Source organism: Melozone crissalis, unplaced genomic scaffold (assembly GCF_028551555.1).
Source record: "Melozone crissalis strain CALT ecotype California unplaced genomic scaffold, PUWL_Pcris_2 ptg000027l_1, whole genome shotgun sequence".
Taxonomy (NCBI): domain Eukaryota; kingdom Metazoa; phylum Chordata; class Aves; order Passeriformes; family Passerellidae; genus Melozone; species Melozone crissalis.
This window is the reverse complement of record NW_026535805.1, coordinates 42,347,713-42,374,190: the sequence shown is the minus strand read 5'-3', so window position 1 is coordinate 42,374,190 and position 26,478 is coordinate 42,347,713. Positions and strand designations below refer to the sequence as shown.

Here is a 26,478-nt window from a genome sequence, read left to right as displayed (position 1 = left end):
AGCTAATTTAATGCTACAATAGAATAATCTAGTTCTTTGGCAACTGTCTGACTTAAAACATTTCAACAACACTGATCATTGGGAACATTGGGAAATAATTTTCAAAAAAGCTCTGAATTACTTCAGTTATAGTTTATTCTTTGTTTCTAACACACAAATTTCCTCAAGTAAGAGTTCACTGGTGGAAAGTAGGAATTTTCTCATCCTTTACTATTTTTTGCATTTGTGTTTTAGAAGAGTTAAAATGTATGTTATCACTAATTATTACAATTAGGTTAATACTGTTTTCTGTAATTAGTTTCTAATGAACATATGTTTATTGATGAAAACTACAGCCTATATGCAATGCCATTTGAGCTGAAGGGGTGTGAGAAGTCTCATCATTGCTCATAATAAAACAACTATAATATATTTTGCTTAGGCAGCAATTCTGCAAATACTTAATTATGAACTTCTTTTAACTGCTGTGTAAAAAAAATAATTTAAATAGACAGAAACTGTCAAGATAGTATGGTAAGAGCCTAATTGTCTGAACTGTTTGAACATGGGCATAGTTTAAGGGAGCAGAGTTGTCAAGCTTGGTTCTTAAATATTCTAACACACATTCTGAAGTAAATACTCTACTGAACAGGAGCTGAGGCTAGCAAGTCTTGTCAGAGATGGAGCATCTCTGTCTCATGCCCAGCGCAGTGCTGTCCCCATCATGGGGATCAGAGGGTGATACAGTATGCATCCATAATACCTAAAAGGTTGTACTTAGTCTTGTCATTTGTATTTACTTCTATTGATATTCAACTGATACTTATTACTGGCTGCCTATTAGTATTTATGATTATTTCTGTTCTAGTAATTTGGGCCAAAGCTGGAAATGTAATTGTAGAAGGGAGCATATATAAAAGCAAGACAAGACTTGGTCATTGATAATTACTGGGATTAACAAAAGATGAGATCTTAGAGTTTTAAGAGATATATCATTATATGCCAAACTATCAAAAATTGAGAATTTACTTTGTCAGTTTTTGCCTTTAGGATAGAATGACTTTAGGGAGATGCTGTGTGGTCTGAAAAAAAAATTAGGATTAGTATTTATTAGTCTTTAGTCTTTAGTATTTATTAGTCTTTAATACTTTGCCTCAAACTGCATGTATGTATGTATACACAGTTTTGAAAATATCATATTTACATCTGATCACAATCCTCCACCCTCCCGCTTTCCCAGTACACTTAGGCCTCATACAGGTCTGTGCTGTGAAATGTTCTTTTGCTAACAGATCTCCTTGCAGGTCAAGTCCATCCTGGGCATTCCCGTGAAATAACAAGGGCCTTCAGTTTCCACTGTTTTCTGAACCAGGGACAGAAAATGAATGAAGACGATATTTGTCTTTAGGAATAAAGGGCACCGATGGAGAGTATTCAAGCAGGTGGCACGTCTGAGAGGAGTTTTATTTTGTGAGCTGGCTCGGTTGTAAAGCAGACGAGGCCCATCACAAGGAATGTGTGCATACCGAACGCACCCGTGTTTCGGGAGCGCAGGAGGAGCCCGGCTCAGCGATGCCCGGCTCAGACCTTCTCCTCGGGGATCCCTCGCCGGCCGCGGCGGAGGGCAGCCCCTCTCCCGCAGCACCCGCACTTTCCTCACTGGCGCCCAGCTGTTCCGCCTCTGCTCCAGGTCTGCTCTGCGCCGAGGACGGGGCCAAGAGCCACAGGCAGGCTTTCCCGGGTTCCCCGGCGCCCACCAGCCGACCTCGGCAGCACCTGGCGGGACCCTGGAGGACCGGACCTCCCCCTCCCCGAAAAGTGCGGGGCGTTATTTTTGAAAGCGCCCAAAATAGCGCGCGACTGCTGCACAAGTCTCCTTATTATTCCTCCAGCGTCGGCAGTAAATCAGGGGGAGGATGCACCTCCGCCGGAGCCCGTGTCGGCAGCCGCGTTCGGGGCTCGGGCGATGCCCGGCGGCGGCGGCGGCTGCCGGGTGCCGGCTGCGGGCGGCCGGGGCGCAGCGGCAGCGCGGGCGGGCGGGCGAGGGAGGAAGAGGAGCCGCGGCGGCGGCGGCGGCGGCAGTTTCCCCTTTCCCCAGCCCTGGCTCCGCGGGCGCATGCTCACTGTGCCCGCAGCCCTGGACCATATTTGTCAGGACTACTCGAGAGACGGAGAAAGAGAGAATTTGGGGGGGTAAGGAGCGGCGGGTTCCGATCTGATCCGCAAGCCGTTTAGGGAGCCGCGATGGCAAAGGCTGGTGACGGGTTTTAATTTTCCCCCTAGGTGAGGATGAAAGTTAGAGAGAGCGCGAGAGATAAAGGGAGAGACGCACCTCCTCTCCCTCCCTTACGAAACGTATCTGGGGAAGGGGAGGGGGGCTTCTCCCCGACCACCTCGAGCAGAAAGGATGGAAGTTAATGCCGGGTAAAGTGGGCAAGTGACTCGCAAGTGGCTGGGGAGCGGCCGGGGCACCGGGGATCTCACTAAATCATAAGTGTACGAGTGTGAAAGAGGAACAAAAGAAAGAGAGAGGTGCCTGGTATTTCTTTTTCTCTTCCCAAACACATGAAGGGAGTACATGTATATATATATGCGCTGTATATTTATATACATACACAGGCACGCACGCACGTATGTGTATGTACATATATATATACACGGGGGAGGGAGCTGTGGAAATGTGTTTGGGGGGGCCTTTTTTTGGGGGGGGGGGTAGTGGGTTCCGAAGGGAGGGGGAAGGGAAGGGGAGAGACATTTTGCAGACTTGCCCCACCAATGAGCTTGTCAGTTGGCTCCATTTAATGACACTTACGGGGCACCGCCGTGCTGTTGGGAACAATGTGATGCGGGTGCCGCGGCCGGGCGGCGGGGGGAGAGGCTGGGGGGGCACGGGTGTGCGTGTGAGCGCCGGGCGGGGAGGGCGCGGAGCGGAGCGGAGGGAGGGAGGGGGCTCGCTGCCACCCGAGCCCCCCCTCCGCAGCCCCGGCTCTTTGTTCGCACAGGCTGAAGGACGGGGAGAAGTGCGGGCTGCGAGGGGGCAATGCGCAGCGGAGAGGGGTGCGAAAAAGGGTTTTTCGGTCGCAAGCGGCGAGAGGTGGCGGCTGCCGGGATATACCGGTTGAATGTGCCGTGGGTGCCCGTGTGCGAAGGCCTCTACCAGCGCGCAGCAGAGAGTTTGTATTTTCCGTCGCTCCTGCACTTTGTGTGATTGTGTGCGAGAGATATTTAAAATATAATCATCTCCCAATTTCCGCCATTTTGGGGAAAGTTTGCACACACATACACATACAAAAAAAAAAAAAAGGCAAGCTTGTAGCAATTTTTTTTTTTTTTTAAGAGACGAAAAAAAAAAAAGTCTTTTGCTCGAGTGCTCAGTTCCTGCCTCTGTGCGGTGCGTGCGCCGCGCTCGCTGCGGCAGACATGTGAGGCGGCGGGGGAACGGCCCCTGCCCGCTCCGGGCTGCGTGCGGCGGCGGGGGCCGGCGCCTGTCACCCCCGCCGGCTTCGCGGGCCGGCCTCGGGGGGCTGCCGGGGGCTGGCCCCGGGGTGCCGGCGGTGTGTGCGAGCGCACATACACGTGAGTGCGTATTTCGCCGACGACGGGGGCAGGGAGCGGGGGGGGCAGGCAGGGGCAGGGAATAGGACGCGGCTTTTCTGTTAAGTTGCGCGCTCTCGCCTCAAGTGCGGCCGGGGTGGGGGAGCGGCCCCCCGCGCACACGCCCGTCTCTCCCTCCCCGTCTCCGCAGCCGGTGCATATAACAACAGGATATAGGCACACTTGTTCTCGCTAGCGCGTGTGGGGCGGTGTTTTTTCGGTGGGGGGGGGGGTGGGGGGCGGAAAGCGATTTTTTTTTTTTTTTCGGTCGCGGGGGGAGGGAGCGGCGGCCGACGGGAAGGCGCTCCCGCGGAGCGGCCGCCCGCCCCCGGCCGGGGCTTCGGAGAGGCGGCCGGGGCTACAGCGCCCGGGGCGGAGGGCGCCGGTCGGGGCCGCGTCGGCGGCGCCCGCTCCCCACCCCCATGGTTTTCCCCCCTCCCCGTCGGAGCGGGCGCACGCGAGAGCGTGAGAGAAAAAGTTGGAGCGCGGGGCCGGGCGCTGGCGGCTGCGGGGCCGGGCGGGGGCGAGCCCTCCGGGGCGGCGGCGTGTGCCGGCCCCTCCCGCGGCAAGGGCTGACTCCCCTGCCGAGGGATGCGCGGAGATCGGCTGCGAGCGGCCGAGGAGCGAGCCCCCGCAGCCCCCTAGGAAAAAAGAGAGCTCGCCCCGCTCCTCCTCCTCCGTCTCCTCCGCGCTGGGGGAGGGGAGGAGGGAGGAGAAGGTAACATTTTTTAAAATTTTTTTTCCTTTCCACTCGGAGGCAACCTCCTTTTCCCGGATCCCGGTCCCGGGGGGTGGAGGCGAAAGGGGGGGGTGGGAAGAAAAAAAAAAAAAAAGCGAGGGACCCGGTAAACAAGCAGAGTCCCTCTCTCGTTGTGCAACTTCCTCAGGAACACTTAACACCCAGTTCCTCTCCCACCCCCGCACGCACCGCGCTCGCCCCCACCGCCGCCCCCTCGCCGGGCCAGGGGGGCACTCTTCCCCCGCTCTGTTTAATTGCCCGGGGCGGGGGCGAAGGATAAAAAGGCAAATTCGGGAGGGAAACGGAGAGACTCGAGAACCGCTTTCCCCGAGCGCTCCTCCCGAGGAGCCGGGCGGGCGCTTTTGTCTCGGCGGTTCTGCCCGAGCCTGGGGAAGACGCGGACCTGAGCCCGGGTTTTCTCCAGAAAGTTTCAAGTGCAGCAAAAACACGCCGCAAAACTGGCCAAGGAGGGACCTCTGCTGGTAGGCCGCGGGCTGCCGGCGCGGGGAGCGGCGGCCGCGCCCGCCGGGCCTCGCCGCAGCGTTCCGGCCGCCGCCGCGCCGGGCGCAGGGACAGCGGGCGGGCGGGCGGGCAGCGGCTCCGGGCGGGCCCGGCGGGGGCTCGGCCGGCGCGGGAGCGGAGGGGGCGCGCCCTCCCTGCGGCCGTGCCGCCCGTCCCGCTCGGGAGCGCGGCCGGAGCCCCCGCGGTTTGCAGGATCGAGGAGCGGTGCGCGCGTTAGGCGGCCCCTGGAGATGCGGCAGCCTCCCCCCGGGGCGTGCGGGTCGCTGCCTCTTCCGTGTCTTTTAATTACCTGTGCTTCAGCAGCGCCGTGTGAAAGCTTTACGGCGAAAGGCAGCTGGAGTTACGCTTTTAGTTTTGTTCTATTTTCTTTATTTCTTCCGTATAGTTGAGTGGCACTGGACCGATCTTTTTTGCCGTTTGTACTCATGAATGGATGCTCGGTCGTGGGTGCTAAAAATCAGGTGGTGAGCATAAATAAAGCTCATGATATAAAAAGTTCAGCCTATGTCATTTTAGGAAATAGTCTGTGCTCAGAATTGTAACACAGTTTTCTTAGTGCAAATCTTAAAGCTGTTCAGGAACCAATGCCTTTTACCAGGAAAGTTACCATGTTCCCAGAAGTGTGTATGATGAACATCTGTACGAGAGAAGCTCCCTGAAAGTAGTGGCTGAAGGCAGCAGAGCTTTCCGCTTTTATCCGGGTGGTGCCGGGTAGGCGTTATTTCCCGATGAGGCTTGAGCAGCTTTGGCTGTGCTCCAGTTGGTCTCCTGAACTGGTGCTCTAGTGAAGGTGGCTGAAGCAATCATCTTGGATGGTCCTTGTTGTCAGCTGGACAATGGTAATAAATGCCGGTTTAGTTTGTGGTGTGTGTTTTCCCTTCAGTTTACTGAAGTTTTTTAGAGTATTACTTTAAAAGTTTCAAAACCTTGTGATGACTTCTTTTCCTCTAACTTGTTGAGGGGTTTTTTGGCATCACCTGTTCTGTGAAGAGAGATGGTTGAGTTTTAGTGGGCTGTTCAATTTAGTCTTGTCTGTTTTTTGATGCTGCTGGTAGGGAGGATGATGGATTGTGAGTGATGGGTGTGAGGAATCAGTGATGAGCTGGCATGAGCCTTTCTGAAGAAAGCAGTAGCATGTGTGTAGTCATAGCTTGTTAGTGCTCCAGTAGTAGGACTGCTCATCACAATGGGAGATGCCAACAGCTCTTTATGAATGGGTGAGACGGGAAAGTCTATAAATGCAGTAACCTGCTGCATGTGTTTAGGAGCTAGGAAAGGCGAACTAATTGTTTATGAGCAGCAGAGCTTATGGGAGCTGATAATAACTGACAGATGAGGAAGAGGAGGGCATGAGTCAGACAAAAGGGATGCTCAGACGTGTGTTGAATTAACTTTAGTAGGAAATAACAATTTGAAACAGGTCAGGTGATAGGAGGTGTGAAGATTCAATGCAGGCTGTGTCTTCGTAGAGGAAGGAAGAAGGAACAAATAAACAGAGAAGTTGTTTGTAACTTTCTGTGCCTGGCTCAAGCACTTAAGAGAATTTAAGACACAGGATTTCCAAGTTGTTGTGTACAACTCTTACTATCTGAGTGGATTAAATCTCCACTCAGGCCTGCATGGGCAACAGCAGAAATAAGGGAACCATGAAAGCTTTACAGAGGAAATACTTTTCTAGTGTGAGGTACAGGCTGTTTATAAACAAGGAAAGGCTGTCAGTGGTAAGTTTCATTAGATGACAGAATAGCTTTGGTATTGGGTAACTATTGTAGTGTTTTGTGGATATTTGAAAATGAGGCAGTAGATGAAGGCTGTGTGTAATTGTTACCCAGTCTCCAGCAATGGTACAGCAATAACTGTGTCACCTTGCTGACAGAGACCAGACTGGGATGAGGACAGCACAAACCTCCTTTAACCACCCGTGCAGACCCAGGCTTCACAGTATTTTTCGATGCTTTTGTGGTCACATTGTTCCTGTAGGGAAAAAGTTTTAAAGCCAAAATATTGGGAAGCAAGAGTCAACATAAAGAGTAGCCGTGGAGCACCTAGTAGTCAGAAGAGTAGCAACAGATAAAAAAAGAGTAAATAATGCTAAGGGGACATCATCAGTAGGAGCTCTGGTCCTTTTTCTGTTGCAACCTTTGAGTGGCCAAGAATTTTAAGCTGTGTCCCTTTGTGAATACATATAAAAGCTATATCTCATCTTTAAAATACCTTGCTTGTAGTAAACTTCATGAGCAACAGGCAAAATAGTGACATTTACTCAAACAACTTTTCAACACAGAGAATAGAAACATGGCAGAACTAGCAGTTTCCAAACAATGAAAAATAAGATTTTTGAGGAAAATGGGTAACTGAAAATACTTCTTTTAGTGAAATATTAAAATAATTAAACCTTTAAAAGTACAAGAAAAAACACATATTAAAATGTGGTGGGTAGCATCAAAGAATTTTACCATTTCCTGCGCTGTTCCTGTTGTGGTTGTTTTTCTGTAAGTGAAGAGTTTGGTGCAAAAATATGAAGGGTGAGAAAGAGACAAGTGTGAGATGTGCCCAGCTCAAAGAGAGGACTGTGATGAGAGAAGCAGGGCTCACCCCAGTGGGTTTACAGTCAATTGGCTTTGCTTCTGCTGTCACGAAGCTTGAACTCATTACTGTTGTCAAATATAGGGAACTTACATTGCAAGGAGTAGTTCTGCTTCATGTGGCTTTGGGAGTGTAAAAAGTCATTGCTGGTAATATTCACATTCTTACATGTTGAATAAAACTCAGCTGAGTATCTACTTGTCCCTGGTGTCTAGAAGTTGGTGTATTTGCAGCTCTGGAACACAGAGTTGTTCCCTTCAGATCCACTTTGTTTTCCTTATTTACTGGATATGGGAAAATGTGTCCTTTTAGCTCATGAGTGCTACACCAGTCAGCCTTGGAGATGTCCAAAGTAAATGTATATAATATTAGGACAAAAACGCTAACCTGTTGCCTTTGTTTCTGAACATCCATCAATGCTAGTGTCACCCAGTCCAGTGGGGAGGAGAGACCATGGCTTGCCTATAGAAGGATGTTGTCTCTCTTGGGATCTCTTTTTCCATTGGAACTCACTCTTGGTGTCACTTGCTGTCCCGTGGCTCTGTGTTCCCAGTTTTGGGTCTCCTCATAGGAGCTGTCACCTGGGGAGAGGATCAGTATGGGGTAAATCTGCTAGGCTGTCTTGTCATGGCAGCTACAGAAATCCTCAAAAGTACAAATAAAAGTACACAGAGATGCATAAGAAGAAATGGCAAATTACTGCAGGCATGTTATTCCAGTCTTGCAATGATGACTGGTGGCTTTACTGCTGAGCTCTTTCTGCTGCCAGTGACCAGTATTGAGTTGACCCCACTGGTTAGAAATCATACAGGCATTTCACAGTTAGCATCTTAGATGTTAAAAATTCGAGTAGGGGTCAGGTAGTTTTTTAAATCACTGACTGAAAGGAAGACTCCTGTTACTACTTTCTGATGTATTCACTACATAACCCTATAATTACTTCAAAAACTACTTGTAAGTCTAATTGGCATATTCTGTCCTGCTTCTTTGCTTTATATCTTTAGACAGTCTCTCACCAGAGGAAACTATCTAATTTTTAGTGCAGTTATTCTCAGTAAGTATCTCCTCTGTGAAGTACACATTTATCATTGAACCTGTTGATAAAAATGAAGGTTTTTCTAAAGGATGTGTCTTAATCTTATTAAATGTGCTTGTTTATTTTAGTGGCTTTATTACATATGTCTGAAACAAAGTTAATGTTGAAATATTAATATGCAGCACACTTCTCCTACGGCTGTGAGAACTGAGGTAGTTGCATCCCTAAAGGCAGATTCTGGAGATGCTTTTGGAAGATGACTGCTCCGAGTACTTACTATTATGTCCTTTCCTTCACATTAGGTGGCATTCACTGACAGGCCCCTTATTTGTCTAGTATTTTTACTACTTTTCTGGGAGTGCCGCAGCAGAAATGATACCAGATCCATATAGAAAGAGTTATACTAGTTCAAAGAACTACATCAGAGCGTTAAAAACAAAAAAATTAAAGGCGTAGATAAGACATTCTTTAGTTTTCTTTGTTCTGAGATTTAGATGTAGCTGTTGCAATGAGTTCTTCCTTTTTTAGTACCATGGTGCTGTAACAATTTTACTGGTCTGTATCTTATTTCTTGCTATCATTAGTAGAGGGATGTAGGCCTATCTTTCATCTGTTCAAAGTCAGCAAAGCTGGAAACAGATACTTTGTTAAAAGTGATTCCTTTTTGTAAATTAATTTCTATCTGCATTGCCCTGTGACCTTTTCATTCCCACCAAGAACACTTCAGAAGGCTGCAGAATGTGAAACATACACAGATTGTGCCTTTGACATTGAGTTAATTTCAAAAGGAAAGCAATAATGGATGTCTTTAGACATCTCCAGAATGTATCATTATTGCTGCTTGTTACCTGAGGAAAGTTTCTTATGTGCAATTAAGTCAGAATTTGTATGTTTTCTTGAGACAAGCATGCCCTGAACATTTCTGTTACCAATTTTTCATTACCTTTCAGGGTTTGCTCCCTGCCTAAGTAGGCTAGACTCTCTCAGCTTCCCAGCCCCCAAGTAATTTTCGTGTCTGTAATGGGAGTGGCACTATGGGAGATGGCAGCATGTGATGGAGCAGCTGTGCTGTCCAATGCTCCTTGCTCTGTGCTACAGCAGCTGCTGAGAGGTAGCATTTCTCCACAGCCTTCCAAGCCTTTTCCCAACTTCTGTCATACCTTCTGCAGAAATCATTGGAGCATATTTTCTGTAATAAACCACAGGAGGGTTGAGTGACGTGTCCTCTAAATAGAATGATAATTTAAGATTACTTAGAGACTTCAGTTAATGCAGTACACAGCTTTGTGTTTGCTTAGCCAGGCTAATCCTGGGGAGCTTGTTCCACCAATGTGCTTGAACCAGCATGTTTTGTGTCCTTAAAACTTCACGGGTGCCTGGAGAGATCCCATTTTTTAGCTACTCCTTAGCAGCTTGGGTCTTGTGTTCTTGAGGGGAGGCCTGTGCCTCTGCCGCTGTGCTGCAGTTCAGTTTGCTCAAGCCTGCTTGAATTGGTTTGCAGTGGTACCTGAAACTCAGATCAAGCAGAGATCCCAAGTTGTGCTGCAGGAGCTTGCCCTGAGGTGGGGTGGTGTATTTGCCTGGGATTGTAAAATATGAGATCTATGGCTTTGGGGAATTTCTCAGTTTGCACTGAATTTGTTTAGATTTATTGATGTTTTTTTAAATGAATTTTTGTACATTTTTGTTATGGTTTTCAATACTTTCTCACGGAGAATTACCTAAAGGTGGGAAAGACACATTTAATAATTTGGTTCTTCTTACTTCAAACTTGTCATGTGAAAAACGTGAGGTTTGCTCAAAAAGCATTCTGTGAACACTGCCTATCTTGTGAAATAAAGGGGAATGCAAAGGCTTTTACTCTTAGCAGTGGATATTAACTGAGGTCCAGCTTCTGTTATATTGTTGATAACTGTGTAGTTGCTGTAGTATAATGAAAGAACTCATGGAGAAAGGTGTTATTCACTTCTGCTAGAAATGAAGAGGAAACCAAGGAGAAATGAAAGGGAGTTCAAATTGTGTACCCCAAACCAAACTAGTATGTGTCTGTAGTGGGGATGTTACAGTGATGGATACTTTTTTTCTGATGAATACAATGTAAATTCAATTGTTTTTCATGCAACTAAGTTAAGTTAAGTTTAGTACCTTTTTGTTATGGTTTTCAATACTTTCTCACAGAGAATTACCTAAAGGTGGAAAAGACACATTGAATCATTTGGTTCTTCTTACTTCAAACTTTAGACTTTTTCTCCTCAACCTTTCAATAAAAAGCTTCTAGATAATCAAAGTTTATTTCTGCTTGGTTTGCATCTTTTTCTGTTATTGGAATGAACAAATAGCACATTTTTGTTTGTTTGGTTGGTTTTTTGTTTGTTTGGGTTTCTTGTGGCTTTTTTTGGTGAAAAGTCAAGATCTCCAGAAAGTATTTGCAGATTCAGAGTGGGACCTAAGTTAGAAATTAAGCTTTAGAAAACAAGGTTAAACTTTGAGGAAGTTCTCTATTTTAATTTCAAATACTGATACTTGCAGCAAAAGTTTGCAGTCTCCAGATGGGGTATAAGGCTTAAAAAGTGCTCGTTTAAAAGTTCAGAGAGTTTACATTCCAAAAAGTTCGGAAAGTGCAAATTTCAAAAGTGGTGAGGTTTTGCCAATAGTTCACAAACAATGACAGCTAATTTTGCCACAGATTATTTCAGCTGCTAGGCATAGTGTGGCCGTTCTTCAGAAACAAAGTTAATGAGTCAGATTCCACATTGCACAAATAGTAAATTAGGTGCCAGGCCACAGATTTAAAGATTGCTGGGTTTGTGAGAAGGGGAAAGGAAGAAGTTGGTGGCAGTCACAGCTGGCTGCTAGAAACACTTGCAGTTCAGTGCAACTGATGATGACAAGTGGAGAGCTGAAGCCAGGGACCAGAGGCAAATGCAATGTCCTTCTGTTGCTTGTGCAAATTCTTTATCACAGAAAGGGATGTCCAGATGCACTATTTCTGAAAGTAAATATTATCTTCTCTCCACTCACTGTTCTGAAACAATGGGATCCAGTAAAGTCAAGTCTTGCAAAGCAGTAGGTTTCTCTGGTGTGCTTCTCTAGCATGGAAATAAGTTTTAACAAGTACAATTCAAAATTTATCTTTATGGAAACAGATGAAGAATATTCAAGTGTCCTGAGTCAGACCAGGAAACTGACAAATTTTCAAATTAATTTTGAAATTTTAATTTTGAACTTGGGTAAAGCATTCACATCAGCATGCTATCCAATATTAAGGAAATCCAGTTCTGCTAATCAGTGCTTAGTGTATTTATTAGAGGCATGCAGTCATGTCTTGCCTTTCCTAGAACAGATGTTTTTAAGTGTACTTGACATGTTTTCCTCATGTCAATTTATTTGCAGTTTGAAATTTTTCTTTTCTCTCCAGTACAGCCCCATTGCCTCCTAGTGTGTGAAACAGGTATTATTTTCAAAGTTTCAGAAAGCTTTCCCCTTACTTTCATGACATCATGTATATTATCAGCCTTGTCATCAGTTGTCCACGTTGCCAGTGTGCAGAGGGAAGCATTTGATACAAATCTGTGAAATGCATTAGAAGAAAGACCTGATGATATAAGCATTAAACCACTTACAGAATTTTCAGATAACCTTTTTCTTTTTTTTTTCCAGTACATGCATCATGAATGAATCTGCGTCTAGTGGAAATGGTCAGGAGTTTGATGTATTTAGTGCAATGGACTGGAAGGATGGCATAGGTACTTTGCCAGGAAGTGACCTAAAGGTAAGATACGTAATTTTTTCAATAAAAATCTTAAATGACAAAAGGATGCATTTGAAAAGCTGGTGTGTAGGTATCTGCTTTTATGAATAAAACATGAATCTGCAGTTCTGAGTTAAGAGACTGTAGCCTGTTAGGTTTTAGCTCTGGAGTTTCTTGATTCAGTTTGTGGTGCTGGCACAGACAGCCGTCATCCCTGTAGGAAGGCATAAATTAGCACTGCCTCACTATACAGACAGAATTAATCAAATGCACAAAATCCCAAAGAAATCTCAAAAGTGTGAAAATGCAGTCCACTTAGAGCATTATATTACTGTATCACTAAGAATTTTCATACTGTCATTGACTCTCACAGTCTCACATTCTTAGGTCTTTTTATTTCTAAAAATAGTTTATTTTTGCTATGCTTTTGTCATGTGGGTGCCTAGAAAGATGAATAAAGTGAGTGCTTCTGAGCCAGTTTCAGTTTAGACATTTGAATTATATCAGAGTTGTAATTTTGCTTACATTTCTCACACCAGTTGAGTTTCCTGAAGTGAATCACAACTCTTTCGTTTTCAGTTTCTTTTTATTTATCTGTCGTCAGAAGGTATCCTTTGCTGTGCTTGCAATTTTGATATTAGATATTGTCCTGTACCTATTTTCTCTTGATTAAAGTCAATATTTTTGTATAGTTAAAACTAATGTATTTTGCTTGTAGTTTATGTTTTGAAAGGAGTCTCACAAGAAAATGTGTGGCATTTAAAACAAATTTTTATATTTTGGTACCTGATAGGATTTCTATTGTTGAAGTAAAAATTAAAAAAAATGTTTGAAATTTGAGACATACATGTTGTGAATGTGTTTTTGTGTTGGTGTTAGGTCGTTTGTTTGTTTTGTGGGTTTGTTTGAATTTTTGCTTTTAGTCACAGAACAGTAGAATAAATGTACAGAATCATTTTCTTTGCAGAGGACTTCAGGCCACCACCCAGACTGAGCATCCCAGGCCTCAGGGCAGGTTAGGTCAGGTTGCTCAGGATTTGGTTATCTGCAGGACTGGAGATACCACAGTCTCCCTGGGTGACTTGTTCCAGCATTTTTCTACACTCACAGTAATTTTTTTCCTTTTATGGATACTTTGTTGAAATATCTCCTTTTGTAGCTTATGCCTGCTGCCTCTTGTCCTTCTCCCATGCACATCTGAGAAGAACCTGGCTCCATCCCCTTTATATCCTCCCATTAACTGCTGGAAGAGTGCAGTGAAATCTCTCCTGTTCTTAAGTCAGTCAGCTTCTTGCATGTCATCTTCCACAGCCTGTGCCTGGTTTGGTGGGCTTGCTGCAGTGTGAGAGTGCCTTTCTCCTAGCAGGCACATCAGTACTCACTGGAGGAGAATGGTGTGTTCCCCTGTCCTGCTGGCTGCCCTCTTGCTCAGGTAGCCTGGGTGCTCCTGGCCACCTTTGCTGCCAGGGCACATTGCTGACTCATGTTCAGCTCACAGCTTTTCTGCAGAGCTGCTCTCAGATAGTCAGCCCCTGCTCTGAGCTAGTGCACTGAGAGGCTCTGTTCCAGGGGCAGGGCCTAGTGCCTGCTTTGGTGGACCTTCATGGCCTTCTTCAGCTTATTGAGGTCTAGATAGACCAGCAACCCTGCCCTTCAGTTCATCAGCCATTCTCTTCAATTTCATAATTTACTTTTCCTGCCTGTACTCATAGAGAAGCCTTTCTCATTCCCTTTGCTAGTTTATTCTCTGGCTGAGTTTTGGATTTCCTAATGCCATGACTGTACACTGCAGCAATATCGCTACGTACCTTGTCTGTGAAGTTTCCTTTTCCACGTTCTGCTTACCTCCTTTTCCTTTTTGAACTAAGTCAGGAGTCCCTGGTTCATTCAACTTGGCCTTCATCCACATTTGCCTAACTTCTTGCACATTGACATGCCTCATTCTCCTGGTGTGAAGTCCTTGGGGAGACAGAGACAGATTTCCTGGGCCTGTTACCCTTTAGAACAATGTCTTGTATGATCCTGCCAAGCAGATCTCTGAACAAACCAACATACACCTCTTCTGAAGTCCAGGGCTGCTGCTTCATTATTTGTTTCTCTGGCTTCTTTCAGGATTTCAGACTTCATCATGTCATAGTGATGATGATAGCCAAAGCTATGATGAGCTTCCACATCCCTGAACAGTTCTGTATTTTAAGTCCAGGCTTTCAAAATTTCTTTCTATTTTAATATGCAACATTGTGTGAAAGGGAACCATAGTATTGCGGTATTTGAGCAATACAAAAGGGAACAGTGCAGGAAAGTATAATAATCTCATATAAACCACTGGTTTGTGCTTTTTTCAATTGTGGCTATCCTATGTTGTACAAAACTGAAGCAAAGTTAGTCACTAATGAGTAGAGGAACTGAAAGGTTTCCATGGGAAGAAGTGAGGGAAAGGAGCTGGGAGGTAGCTAAGGGTAACTTCAAGAAATCATATAGATGATTCTTAACTATGTCCTTTTCAGGAAAGCATGAGCTTCATTTTAAGGCTGCTCTTTTGGTTGCTTTTTTTTTGGTTGTTTTTTGTTTCTTTGGTTTTTTTGTTTTTTTTTTTTTATTTTATTTATTATAATTTGGAAAAATACATGTTTGATTTTTGGACAGAGATTCTTTCTTTGGTCCAAGCACTAGGGGAGGTGCATTCAGAGGTGCAATAATAGTCTAGCCAGAATGGTGAAATATACAGAGTATTGGCCAGGCACCTCCTTTTTGGGTCATTATTTGGGGGTTTGTTTGCTTGTTTGCATTTTGTTAGCTACAAAAGCAAGGGGTTGAAGGGCTAAAAGGGATGAAATTGAAATGGAGCTATTTTAAGACTGACTGAAGAAAGAATAAATATTTTCTAACAATGCAGAATTATTCCAAGAAGGTCACTGTACCGGGGAACATCAAGATTCAGTGAGAGACTAGGTGTTCACACAGATACCAAAAACAATTTGAGCTGTTAAAATAGTAAGGACTTTTAAGCTTTTATGATAATGGTAACAACTCATATTTCAAGACTGATTCTAAATAGTGATGGTTAAAATGGTGACTAATCACTTGAAGTTGTAAATGTGATCATGGAAGATATGTTATGCTTTATGTGGAATTCTCAGAATGGGTTTAATGAGGATTGTTTACCTGAACTCTCCTGTTCACAGAGTATTTTACAATGCATCCTGAACCTAAAGAAAATGACCTTACGTAGCAGTTACTTATTGTAAGCTTGTGCGTGTCTTTCAAAAATTGTAATAGACTTGTTCTACTAAAGGCATCAAACCATTGTTGTGTATTTACATTGAAATGCACTTGAAAAATCTGATGAAAACCCCATAATAGCAAGATACTTAAACACAAATGTTCTAGTTTTGCAGCTTGGTAATAGATTAGAGTATCTGAGTCATTTTAAAACAAATAGTAAGCGATACTTTAAATATCCATTGTAGACAATGTATTGCTTAATTTCTCACGTTTAATCTTTTCTCTTCTTAAAATGTTCAGGGAGATTGAACAGTCAAATTTGGTAAACTGCATTGTATCAGCATAATAAGTTAAACCTATACAAAATATTGAAATGCTGCTTTTTAATATCAACATTTTAGGGAGTTACCTAATTGAAGTCCTTATTTTTAGTTGTATAAATAGTAAGTATTTCCTTGTCTTTACTGCTCGCATGATGAAGTGTCATGCTTGTTTTAACGTATGCATGTTTTAAGAAATCTCTTTTCTTGTGTGCTTCGTTAAAATCCAGCCTGGGGTTATCAGGCAAGTACATATGAGCAACCATTCTTTTTAGAACCACTTAATTTTTGTGAATATGAGTTCCTGAATGGTGAAAAGTTGGTAAAACACTATTATAAGCAGAGCAAAATGGTTTTGAAACATTTAAAAATAACTTTTCTCAATGTTTTCTTAAATTTCTTAAATCTAACTTTTCTTATGGTACAGAGGAACATCTAAATCAGGAATAGATACTTGGATTATTTCTTTTTGTTGTTTCCCAGTCTAATCAAAATGAGGGAGCAAATCAGATACCAAGCTTCTGTTCTCAGCCATGCCACAGTCTCTTATTCCTGAATCTGTTTCTATACCAGTAAAATGCTGAAAATGTTATTTTCCTATGAGTTTGGGCACTGTTAATTCTCAGGGTTTTGTCACATGTAGTTGGAGAAAGCTGTGGAAATACATTCTTATACAGACTTCGTTAAAAAAGTCTTCAGCAAAAATAGTTAACACTCCTTGAACACTGCTTTGAACATGCTGTGTGACAGATAAGTAGTGAGTAGTTGTGGAAAATGCTAGAATTTCAAATTACATAGGGAATAGGGAGAATTAAAATTGTACAGTATGATGCACTGAAGACTGTGAACAAAAATTTTAGCATTGTATATTAGTTCTTTCAATATGTTTAAATAAAACAGAAAACTTGAATTCCAGTAGAATTTAAAATAGTTTACAAATTACAGAATGCCTTTATGTGGCAGGCAAAGTAATGTATGCTCATCTGAAAAACATCAGTGCTTACCAGTTACTCTGCATGGTGTGAATGTAAATGTGAAACACTCCTCTTTTTCTCGTTTTTTTTTCTCTTTTTTTTTCAAATCTCTGTGCTGAGTGCACACAGTAACACTATGGCTTCAAGATTTAAATATACTCATTAAATTGGAAAAGCTGTAATAATTTACAGTCACTTCCTACTGCAGTGACAGAAGTTTATGAAGTACTTCTTAATGCATTTTCTAGTGCTGTGTTTGGAAAGTGAGCAGTTATAAACTGCCTGGACAGAATTTTTGGTTATTTCCAGCTTGCAAATTGTGCTTGAACATAAAGGAAAAAAAAATTAAAATTTAATGATGAAGAAATTAACCTGTCAATAAAGTTGGGCAGCAAATATTGTAGGAAACCTGACAGAGTAGTGGATATGAATGGTGGAGTAATGACCAGTGATGTTTGGTATTTCCAGCAGTGCTGTCAAGAAGGTAAGAGTGTTTTGGATTGCTGTGTTTCTGAGTGCAGGGGTGCTGCAGCAGCTCAAGGCACTAAAGTGCATCCTTCCACCTGCCTGTTCTGAAGTTGTGTTCCAGCTTGCCTGGAATAATTAATGATTTTAGAGCAACTTATTTTCTCACACTGTTATGGAAACATGGGTGGTGTCTCGGGTGATAACTTTGTGCAGTCCTTTTACAGTGCAACGCTGTTCCTGTTCTCTCGAGGTGGCATGGGCTGCACTTTGAATCTGGAGAGGCAGGGAGGGTCCATGAGAGTGGTGTCCCTGGGAAACATCACTGGTAACTGTTTAAATCTCTGCCAGCACTGGGAAGGTGCTGCTCCAGAGAGAAGATGGATTCCCTTCAGGGAAGGTGGTAAGGAGTAGCCTAGGGAGCAGAAAACAAGGTAGATGGGGACTTCCTCTGACCATGTGCGAGCCCCAGCAGATCTACCCAGTGGCCTGGTCCTTTCCACGTGAAATTAACTTTGTTCTGTTGCAATCTACTGTAATTAATTAGCTCTTGCTCTGCTTCACTGCCATAGATTTCTGGTTAAAACTTTGCAATGTCATAAAATGAGTGAACCTTAGGTAAAGAAAAGGACCAAAAAATGAAATTTCACTATTAAAATCATTAAAACTGCAAAAGCAAGAAATGCTGGATTTAGGTTTGCCTTCGGATCTTTATTTGGGTTCCCTCGTGTGCATTCATGGTAGTCTTAAGTGATCACATGAAATTTTACCACAAAGTCCTCTGTGCTATTTGCTGTAGATGCTGTTAAATTTGCAAACAACTGAGCAGAGGGTTTCAGGAAGGAAGAGGAATAGTTTTGTGACTGTTGCAGGTAAATCCCACACAGGAACGCTTAGCACTGTGCTTGTTTCTACCGCAGCCTTTCTGCACAATGCTGAACAACTCACTGGAACCAAATTTTTGGCAGGTAGCCATTTTTTATTTGCTTGCTAGCTTGGGCTTCCCATGAGATATTAGTGTTTTGTATCTAGAAATACTCTGGCCAAAATAATTCGGAGCCAGGGTTGCCTTGTAGGTCAACTTCTGGATCAATAAGCGTCATCTTGGCAGGCCTTGACTTCTGGCTCTGTTGCTGATTTATGTGTCACCTTAAGAAAGTCTGTTTAGCTGCAATTTCCTACTCAAGTGGAGATAATAAGGCAGGCTGAGTTTGCAGTGTAGAGAAATCAGTGGGAAGCCCTCTGGTACTGAGATAATTCTTGAGCGCTTGAAGTGGGATGGGAGGGGGTTTGGAAGAGCCTGAGGAGTGTCTAAGAATAAAGTAGATAAACATTACTGCAGACAGGACTGAGGTATTGGTATATACTGGGAAAATGTCAGTCTCTCTTGCTAAAGGAATATGTTTTCTGATGGTACCTTAGCTTTCTGTTCAGCAGTGATGAGAGAATGCTCCTATTATTTTTTATTTTTGGAAGGATATAATTTGATAGCAATTCCTTCCTGCTTGTGCCTGCCCAGATAGGAAAAAACCCTTTCTTTTTGGATGCAAATTGTTCTCTCTTCTTTGTTACTTCAGGATTAGCCTATTGCAGTGTTACTGAAGCATCTTAAAATCAGTCCAAGACTGGTGGTAGTGCTTGCCTTTCTTGCTGACAGCATCTTTCCAGTGAGAGTGGGTCTGGCCTTGCCCCTTGGTTGTGGTGAGGAATTTAATTTCTGCTGACTGTGATTTAGGGAGTGTAGATACCCTGTGATCCCACTGAAGTTTGGTTTTTGCCATACTTGCAGCGTAGCAGTGTGCAGGCAGGATCCTTTCTCATGAGTGAAGAAGCAGAATTGGCAGGTGCAGAAACAGCACATTTCCCCAGTATTCTCTATCCCTAAAAGAGTCAAAATTTTGTGACCAGGCAACTGTAAGGGGTCACATGCTTACTGAGTGCTTTAAAATAAGCTGGGAGCAGAGTGCTCAGAAGGATGAAGAGCTACCAAAGGGAGGTTGTTTCTTTTGTAAGTGGCTGAGAACAGAGATTTTGTTTCAGGAGTTACTTTACACTGCATTGTAACAGTAATTGCTAGAGTGCCTAAAGCTTTTCTAGATATGTGTTCTTTGTTGTACATAGGGGTTTTTTAAAAAGAAAATAAACAGTCATTCTGCTTTCAAACCATGTAGAGTAAATAAGACTGGCTTTACTGCTTGAAGAAAGAGTATAAAAATACCAACAGCTGCCTCATTTTTCTGAATGCTATTCAGCCCTTGCCTGGGGCAGGGGTTCTGTGGAAAAAGTAGTATGTGATTGTGCATGTAAAGAGTGTATCACACACATAAGGAAGAAGGGTCTGGTTGAATGGACAAGCTCTGGCATTTAATAACTTATTCAACTTCAGTAATATGTTATAAATAGTTTGGCATGTGGCAGGATGTGGTTGGACAATTCAATGGTGACAGGCAATTCCTTCACTTTAAAAAGACTGTAAAATGCCAGGGAAGCTCTGATTTATTTGAGGAGTCCCACTGAAACCACTGTGACTAAATGGGGATTAACATCAAGAATGATGATAACCTTTTGCTAGCTGGAGATCAGAGTGTAGTTCTTGTATCACTGAAGTCCCAGGTGTCAGTCCTCTTGACAAATTGCTGTGGAATTCTGCTACTTCAAGTTTAGCTACTTCATAGGCATTAAGAGTATTGAACATTTACTCAGTTTACTTGTGTTTTGGATATTAAAAACTTTGCAGATTTCTTCTGAGAGCGTCCACAGTCATTGTTGTGGTGTCAAGATATGTTTTGTTGCTGAAGTTCTGTCAGAATGCAGCAACAATTGTCTTTATTGCAATGAACTCTTTGTCCTTGTCTTGCCCAGTAGATGGTGGTGTTGGCTGATTTTTCTAATTTATTTTAAAGCTGTGCATTAACATATGTGGGGATTTTGGTTTTGGTTTTTTTTTTTTTTTTTCTCCTTTGCATTTCAATTGCTCATCCTTTTTTTTTTTTTTTGTGTCGGTCCTCCCAAATAATAATTTTACCATATATAAAACAATAGCAGCTTTTATTCTGATTGGATACCTGTGGGAGCTGATGAGATCTTTTACATTCTTAAGAGGGCACAAATAGCAGCAAACACTGATAGTTTGATCTGTGTTGCTCTGAATTGGACACATGTAACAGTGGGGACTTAATTTGAAACTAGATTGTATGCATTTGTTCCCAACAGGTTTGAGTTTTTAAGAAATAATCTACAATATGATAGACATTTTGCATTGTTTGCGATTTTAGTTCATCCCACAGAGAGACAAATGCTCAAGAGTACTTTTATGAAATGTGGAAAAGGAACTGAAAGCCCTTTTAGCATTCAATTAGCCATACATAAAATTCAGCCAGCAGGATAAGGCAAAGAACTTCCATTAGAAATGGAAATTCTCTAAACCCACTGGAGTTGTGCTTTGTCACGTTCCCTGGGATTTCTGTGGTTCAGAAAGAATGACAGGCTGAGCAGGAATATGGAGAATATTTTCATAAGAGCGGAGGGACCATGTGCTTAGCACAATAAAATGGAGTTTGAGGGGGTACATAATTCCTGGCTGCATCATATGCCAAGGGAGTGCGTATTGGGGTTCTACAGCTATGTAATCCATAGGTTAATGTGGTTTAAGAAAAAACAGGTACAAACTGACAATGAATATGTGGAAATTAAAATATATAAGAAACTTTTTCAAGAAAGAAATTCAGGACTTTCAGTGCACTGCTAACAGAAAACCTGCCTTCTTCTGAAACATTTATGAAATACTTTGTGTGACACTATTGCTTGTAGTAGACAAAGGCTTCATATCAGTGGTTTATGATACTTGTTTCAGTCCTGTGTAAATTTTCATACAATTTTAATTTTTTTGAAAATGTTTATTAAGAGTCATTTTCATCCCAGTAGAAAAACTTAGCGTGTAGACGGACATAAATGGTTCAGAAAGTATTGATAATGTTTGATTATTATTTATTTAAGCCTTGGATTCCCTCAGTATGTTCATTATCTCTTGAATGAATATTAAAATTTTCCTGGGGATAAAATTAACAGTCATAAAACTGAAGTTTTTAGTATATCAAGGCATCATTTCCTGAGAACGTGAAAATGTATCTCAGCTCTGTGTGGAAGGAATCTCTAATGATGTTTAAATGGAAGCTACTGTTGTTGATCCTTGTGGAAAGTGTAGACAAGGCAGCTGAGTAAGTTCTGTGTTGTGTACTTACTTACCTGTTAGCAGCTGGACTCTTCCTGCCAACTCAGTTACAATATGTTTGCATTAAAAGAATTGCAGTTTCTTGGGCATGTATATTTTTGCCCTCATTGCTCGCCTGAACGTGAAACATTGGAATTTAAGTTTCCTACCCAGATGCTGTATTTATTCCTGTTTATCTTCATGTGAATTTGTTCAGGAAAGCTGTTGAGGTTTCTTTCTCTTCTCTGTTGCTGTCTGACCTTTTAAGACCATTGGCTTCATAGCATGGGACAGAGAATAACCTTAAGAGATTACTTAAAATTTGCCAACAGGCATTTGACAAAAGTCAAGTGGATTGAATTTATACACAATAAGCCTTATGATTTATTCACTTAAAAACATTTTAGTGACAAAAATCGGTCTGTTTGTTAAGTGCTTGGTAATGGCCTTTGTTTCCATCAAGGGGAGTTTCACTGTTTGATGCAATGAGGATTGAAGGGAAATCCCTTTATCTAATGCAAATTTCTATATTTACTTCAGGAGTTTTGTGACTTGAAAACAACTTTTTACTTCTCAGAAAGCTGTGGATCCATCCTCAGAAGTTGGCTGCCTGGCACTGTCACCTGCTGTGACATTTCAAAATGTCAAGACACCTAGGGAAGTGCCTGGGAGGACTGCCCTTGCTGTATTTTAGCTTGGAGGAAATATTGTGATGAAACCTTTACTTTTAGGTTTTCTGTTGCCTACACTTTAAGTAGAAGAGGCTTACAAATGTGTTGAATTTTTTTCATAGGCACACAAACCACCATTAATCTAGATCCTTTTTTGTCATGCTTCCAGTGGCATACACTAGTTGGCATGTTGCTCTGGCAGCTCCTCTCCTGTGATGACTTTGTGCAGCGTGCTGCTTTGTACATCTATTTATCCTGTTTTTAAGCAGTTAACCTTTGTCACAAGCTGTTCATGTCTTTTGCTCCCCAGCTAAAACCATAGTATTATTTCCCAGGTCTGAGGTGTTGTTCTGGTTAGCCACAGAGAGCTTGGTGTATACATTAGTGCTGACACTGTCGCTGGGGAAATAAGGAGTGAGAGCAGTCATGAATTCAAGTTTGCCTCCAAACAGGAGCTGGAGGCCTCTGACACTGGTAAAGGCAAGGCTGCAGGCAAAACCAGGAGTTACAGTGATCAGTGAGGCAGTGCCCAGTTGAGCTGTTGTGCCCTCCTGCCTGCTAAGGCAGTGGCAAGCTGTCACTCCCCATCACTGAGACCATCTTAGCGTGGTTGCCTGGCTTTGAGGAGCTCCTTGGGGAGCTTTTCTTTAATGGTTCAGCTCTTGCTGCTGTTAACAGCCTCCAGGGAAAGAGAGGCTGGGAGCTGCCTTCCCTGCAGTCATCTGTCTTCCATTGTTTGGAGCCAGAAGGGCTGGCAGGTCACTGCACTGCCTGGGGGCATGTCATTGCATTCCACAGCAGGTCCCAGTGGAGGAGGAACATGTGTGTGGTGTCAGGGCTGGCCATTGATTGAACCCTGCAGACACATCCCAGGGATTTAGGTGTCCCAGGACTGCTCAGAAATACCTTTGGTGCCTGGGTGTTCCAGCTGACACTGTACGAAGGTGTGGGAGAGTGTTTCAAAGAGCTGCTCAGTCACCTCCCTGTGCCCAGCCTGCTGGTAGGCTGCAGCAACCTGCAGGTGTCTTGGCTCATGTTCACAGCTTGCCTCCTGTGAGACAGCTCTTGCAGAGTTGGAGCTCTTGAAAGCAAGGAAGGTTTTCCCTCTGACATCCACCTGTTGCAGAGGCAGCAAAGCACAAATAGCAAAAATGAGCTTAGCCAAAATAGGAACTAGACTGAGTGTGTAAGTCAGCTGTAAGACTCTTCTGAATAGTAACTCTACTGCTTTTCTGTGGTTGGAACAGCATGAATGTCTCTCCCCAAACTGAAGCATCAGCACGTGGTGTTTAGTGCATTTGGTTGCCTTTCAAAGTTGAGCTCATGGTGTTTCAGTCCAGATGGATTTATCAGCAGTTTGTCCATGCTTTCATATCTGTTGTGAGCACAGCTGATAGCAAGCAAAAATCTTAGCTCCAGACATCTTATGACTCTGTGAGGGCCTCTTCTTTCTTTCCTTCCCCCCAGCTTATTTCTTAGCCGTTCACATTCCTTAGGACTGGAAGGACTGTATTAATGAAAGCATACTTTATATGTGTGTGTAAATGGGGGTCACCTTTGCTTGCAGCCGGAATGACTTATTTTCAGTACTGTACATGGCAGGGTCCAAAGTGAGGGGGTGAGATGTGTTCAACAGCCTCTGGAGGCACAGAAAGGGTCAGCATAGTGCCAGGCAATTGTTCCCATTCTCATTTTCCCAAGGTAAAGGAGCCTGACCAGAGAAAGAGAACTAGGCTTCATGCTATGGCCTTGAAGGAATATCCTCTCTGGTGGATGCCAGGGAGCTTTGAAGGACTCTCTCAGATGTAATTTTCCCTGTAGAAAGCTAGGAGCACCACACTGATAAAGACCTGCTCTCTGTGGCAGAGGCACCCCTTCACTGCTCAGAGCAGGCGTCAGGGGCAGAACTCTGCCTTGGGCTAAACCCAGGTCACCAGCTGGGCCTGCAAACCACGCAGTGACTGGGAAGCAGAATTATTTTCATGTGGTAGTTAGTGCTGTAATCACTACAGCATTGGGAAGAAACTTTTCTTCTGGCAGCAGGACAGCTACAACTCGCAGTGCTCCAGTGTAAGCACAGCATGTGGGGCATTGTTGAGCCGCGCGTCTGGCTGACAGTAATATCACATTCAGCGTGTAATTAAACACCTCATAAACTGCCTTGAGATGTTTGTTTATGTGTGCTTTTTAGTGGAGAAGTGCTGTGTTTTCAGGGGATGCTGAAATTTCTGTACTCTGTGAAGCATTTGGTGTGTGGTGTTCATTCAGCTCCCTTGTCCTCAGAAAGAATACTCGGTGTCTGGAGTGTGTTATTTTGCTGGCAGTGAAAAACATATGTTTCTGTTACTGTTTTTTTTTTTAATATGTGTGTGTAAGTTAGATATTGGAGGCATCTGTATCAGTATCTATTGCAAATTAATATTTATAGATATCAAAATGAATGCACATTTGGCTTGATCAAAACAAGAACGGCTTGTTTTGAATTCCGTGGGGATAAGCAGAAACACATAGAAAATAGGCAATGTGATGAGGACACCATGTAAAAACTATTTTGAATAGCAGATACTTCAGGAGACTTCCAGTAAATTTTTACTATGCTCTGTGCCATTTTTTTTGTCTTACAGTTTAGAGTCAATGAATTCGGGGCCCTGGAAGTAATTACAGATGAAACTGAGATGGAAAGTGTTAAAAAGGCAACTGCTACCACAACCTGGATGGTTCCAACTGCTCAAGAAGGTCAGTTAAGAAGGAGCAAACATTTCCTGTGGTAGACTGTAGTTTCTTTAATGCATCAACTTTCCTTAAAGCTTGCATCCAAAGTAAAAAAAAAAACCCAAAACAATTTACTTTAATGGACAAAGTATGTCTGATGAAGTAACCTGTTTCTTGGGATGTAAATTAGTATGAAAATAAATCCATTTCAAGTTGAAAGGAAATAATTCCACTGTTAAATATCTGAAGTTCAATTACAGCCACATTTTTTTCCTTACAGTAATTTTCTCTAAATTTAGATTTGGTATTTTCCCTCTATTTAATTTGCAGAATAGTAAATTTCTTTTAATTATTGAGAATTTAAAATTTTAAGTTATTGAATTTTTTGTTGAGCTGGTTCTCCCAGACTGCCCACGGACTTTGCTAACAGCCTAGAGTTGATTTGTGCACTGCAAACTGCCTTGGTATGGTCAGCACAGCTGCCACCACCCATGTCAGTGTTAGATGTGCAGTGTGTACCCCCACAGATGCCTTGCTCCTGACAACTATGCTTTTTTGCAGCATTAAAATCAGTCTGCAGTAAGCTAATGTTTATCTTGAATGATGAAATTCTTAGAGTTGTAGTATCTATCTACCAGATCAAGTGTTTCCTGCATTTAAAATTCTGAAGTAAGAAACAACTGTTTTGTTCAAGGAAAGTTGGTTTACATGGTCATAAATTGCTGCAATCTTTTTACACTGACTCCAGTAATGATGGAGTAGCATGAAAGAGAATATCACAACTGGTTTTGTGATTATTTACAACCACCTAGTTTTTTTCCTTGTTGGTATTACATTTGATCAACTTTCTTTTAAAATATGTATTCTGCAAGTCCTTTGAAAAGCAGACATCACAATTTTTGTTTCATAATCTTCCCTAAAGGATGAGAAGTCAGTGAGAGCTTTCCTTTGCTGCTCCCTCACAGTTAGTTCACAGTTGTCATGTGGGACATTTACACTGGTAGGAAAGTGGTTTGGGACCCCTGAGGTCTGAAGCTGTAGATCACTGTTAGTGTGTTCTCTAGCAGGGCAGTGATAGTTAATTCAGGTTTCAAATCTGTGATGAGAGTAGCATCATTGTGAGAGTGTAGTAGCACAACAGATTCTCTGCTTAGACTGAGAGGTCAGTTACAACAAAGCACACAGCTGCATCCCCTCCAGTCTGACAAACCTAAACACAAACTTGTGTTTCTACTGAATTGAACTGTTCATGGACATACAGACATAAAGAGTAAGCATTCTGCTACTACCTTACACCATCCTTGATTAATTTAGTGCTCCCCAAAAGTAAAATCACTGCTAAAATTTTCTGCTGTGAGAATAAATAGTTGTTTTGAGCCACTTATGATGCTGGTGTGTAAATATAACATACATTATATATTCTTCTGGGGGAGGTAGCCTGCGTGCAAGAGTTCATTTGACTCTGCTTTCAAAGACAGTACAGTGCTTAAGCAACATAAATAGTCTGTGACTTGAAGTTCGCCTTTTGGGGAGGTACAAAGACAGCAACCTCCTCTAGAGGCTGGAGTACTTGACAGTGCTTCATACTTGCTTGTGGGGGAAAGTAACTGCACTCTCTCCTGCATATAGCTTCTCCTAGGCTCTATGCCTGTTGTGGGGAAATTGCAGCTTAGGATCAGTGAGTAACTTGGTAT

The 26,478-nt window shown here is 43.0% G+C and overlaps 1 protein-coding gene across 6 annotated transcripts in view; it reads left to right on the top strand.

The window, feature by feature from the left end:
* Positions 1-2,109: 2,109 nt before the first annotated feature.
* Positions 2,110-26,478, top strand: part of L3MBTL3 (L3MBTL histone methyl-lysine binding protein 3) — a 78,323-nt gene continuing 53,954 nt past the window's right edge. Inside the window, exons 1-3 of one of the 6 annotated variants that reach the window (XM_054280179.1) lie at positions 2,110-2,172; positions 12,117-12,228; positions 24,697-24,808. In XM_054280179.1, coding sequence (XP_054136154.1) covers positions 12,127-12,228; positions 24,697-24,808 — 214 coding nt within the window. In that variant the 5' untranslated portion in view covers positions 2,110-2,172; positions 12,117-12,126. Of the gene's footprint in view, positions 2,173-2,203; positions 2,263-2,438; positions 2,512-3,471; positions 3,556-4,233; positions 4,292-4,777; positions 4,795-12,116; positions 12,229-24,696; positions 24,809-26,478 lie in introns of those variants that run through there. The other 5 variants (XM_054280182.1, XM_054280181.1, XM_054280178.1 and 2 more) reach the window with 5 other exon arrangements.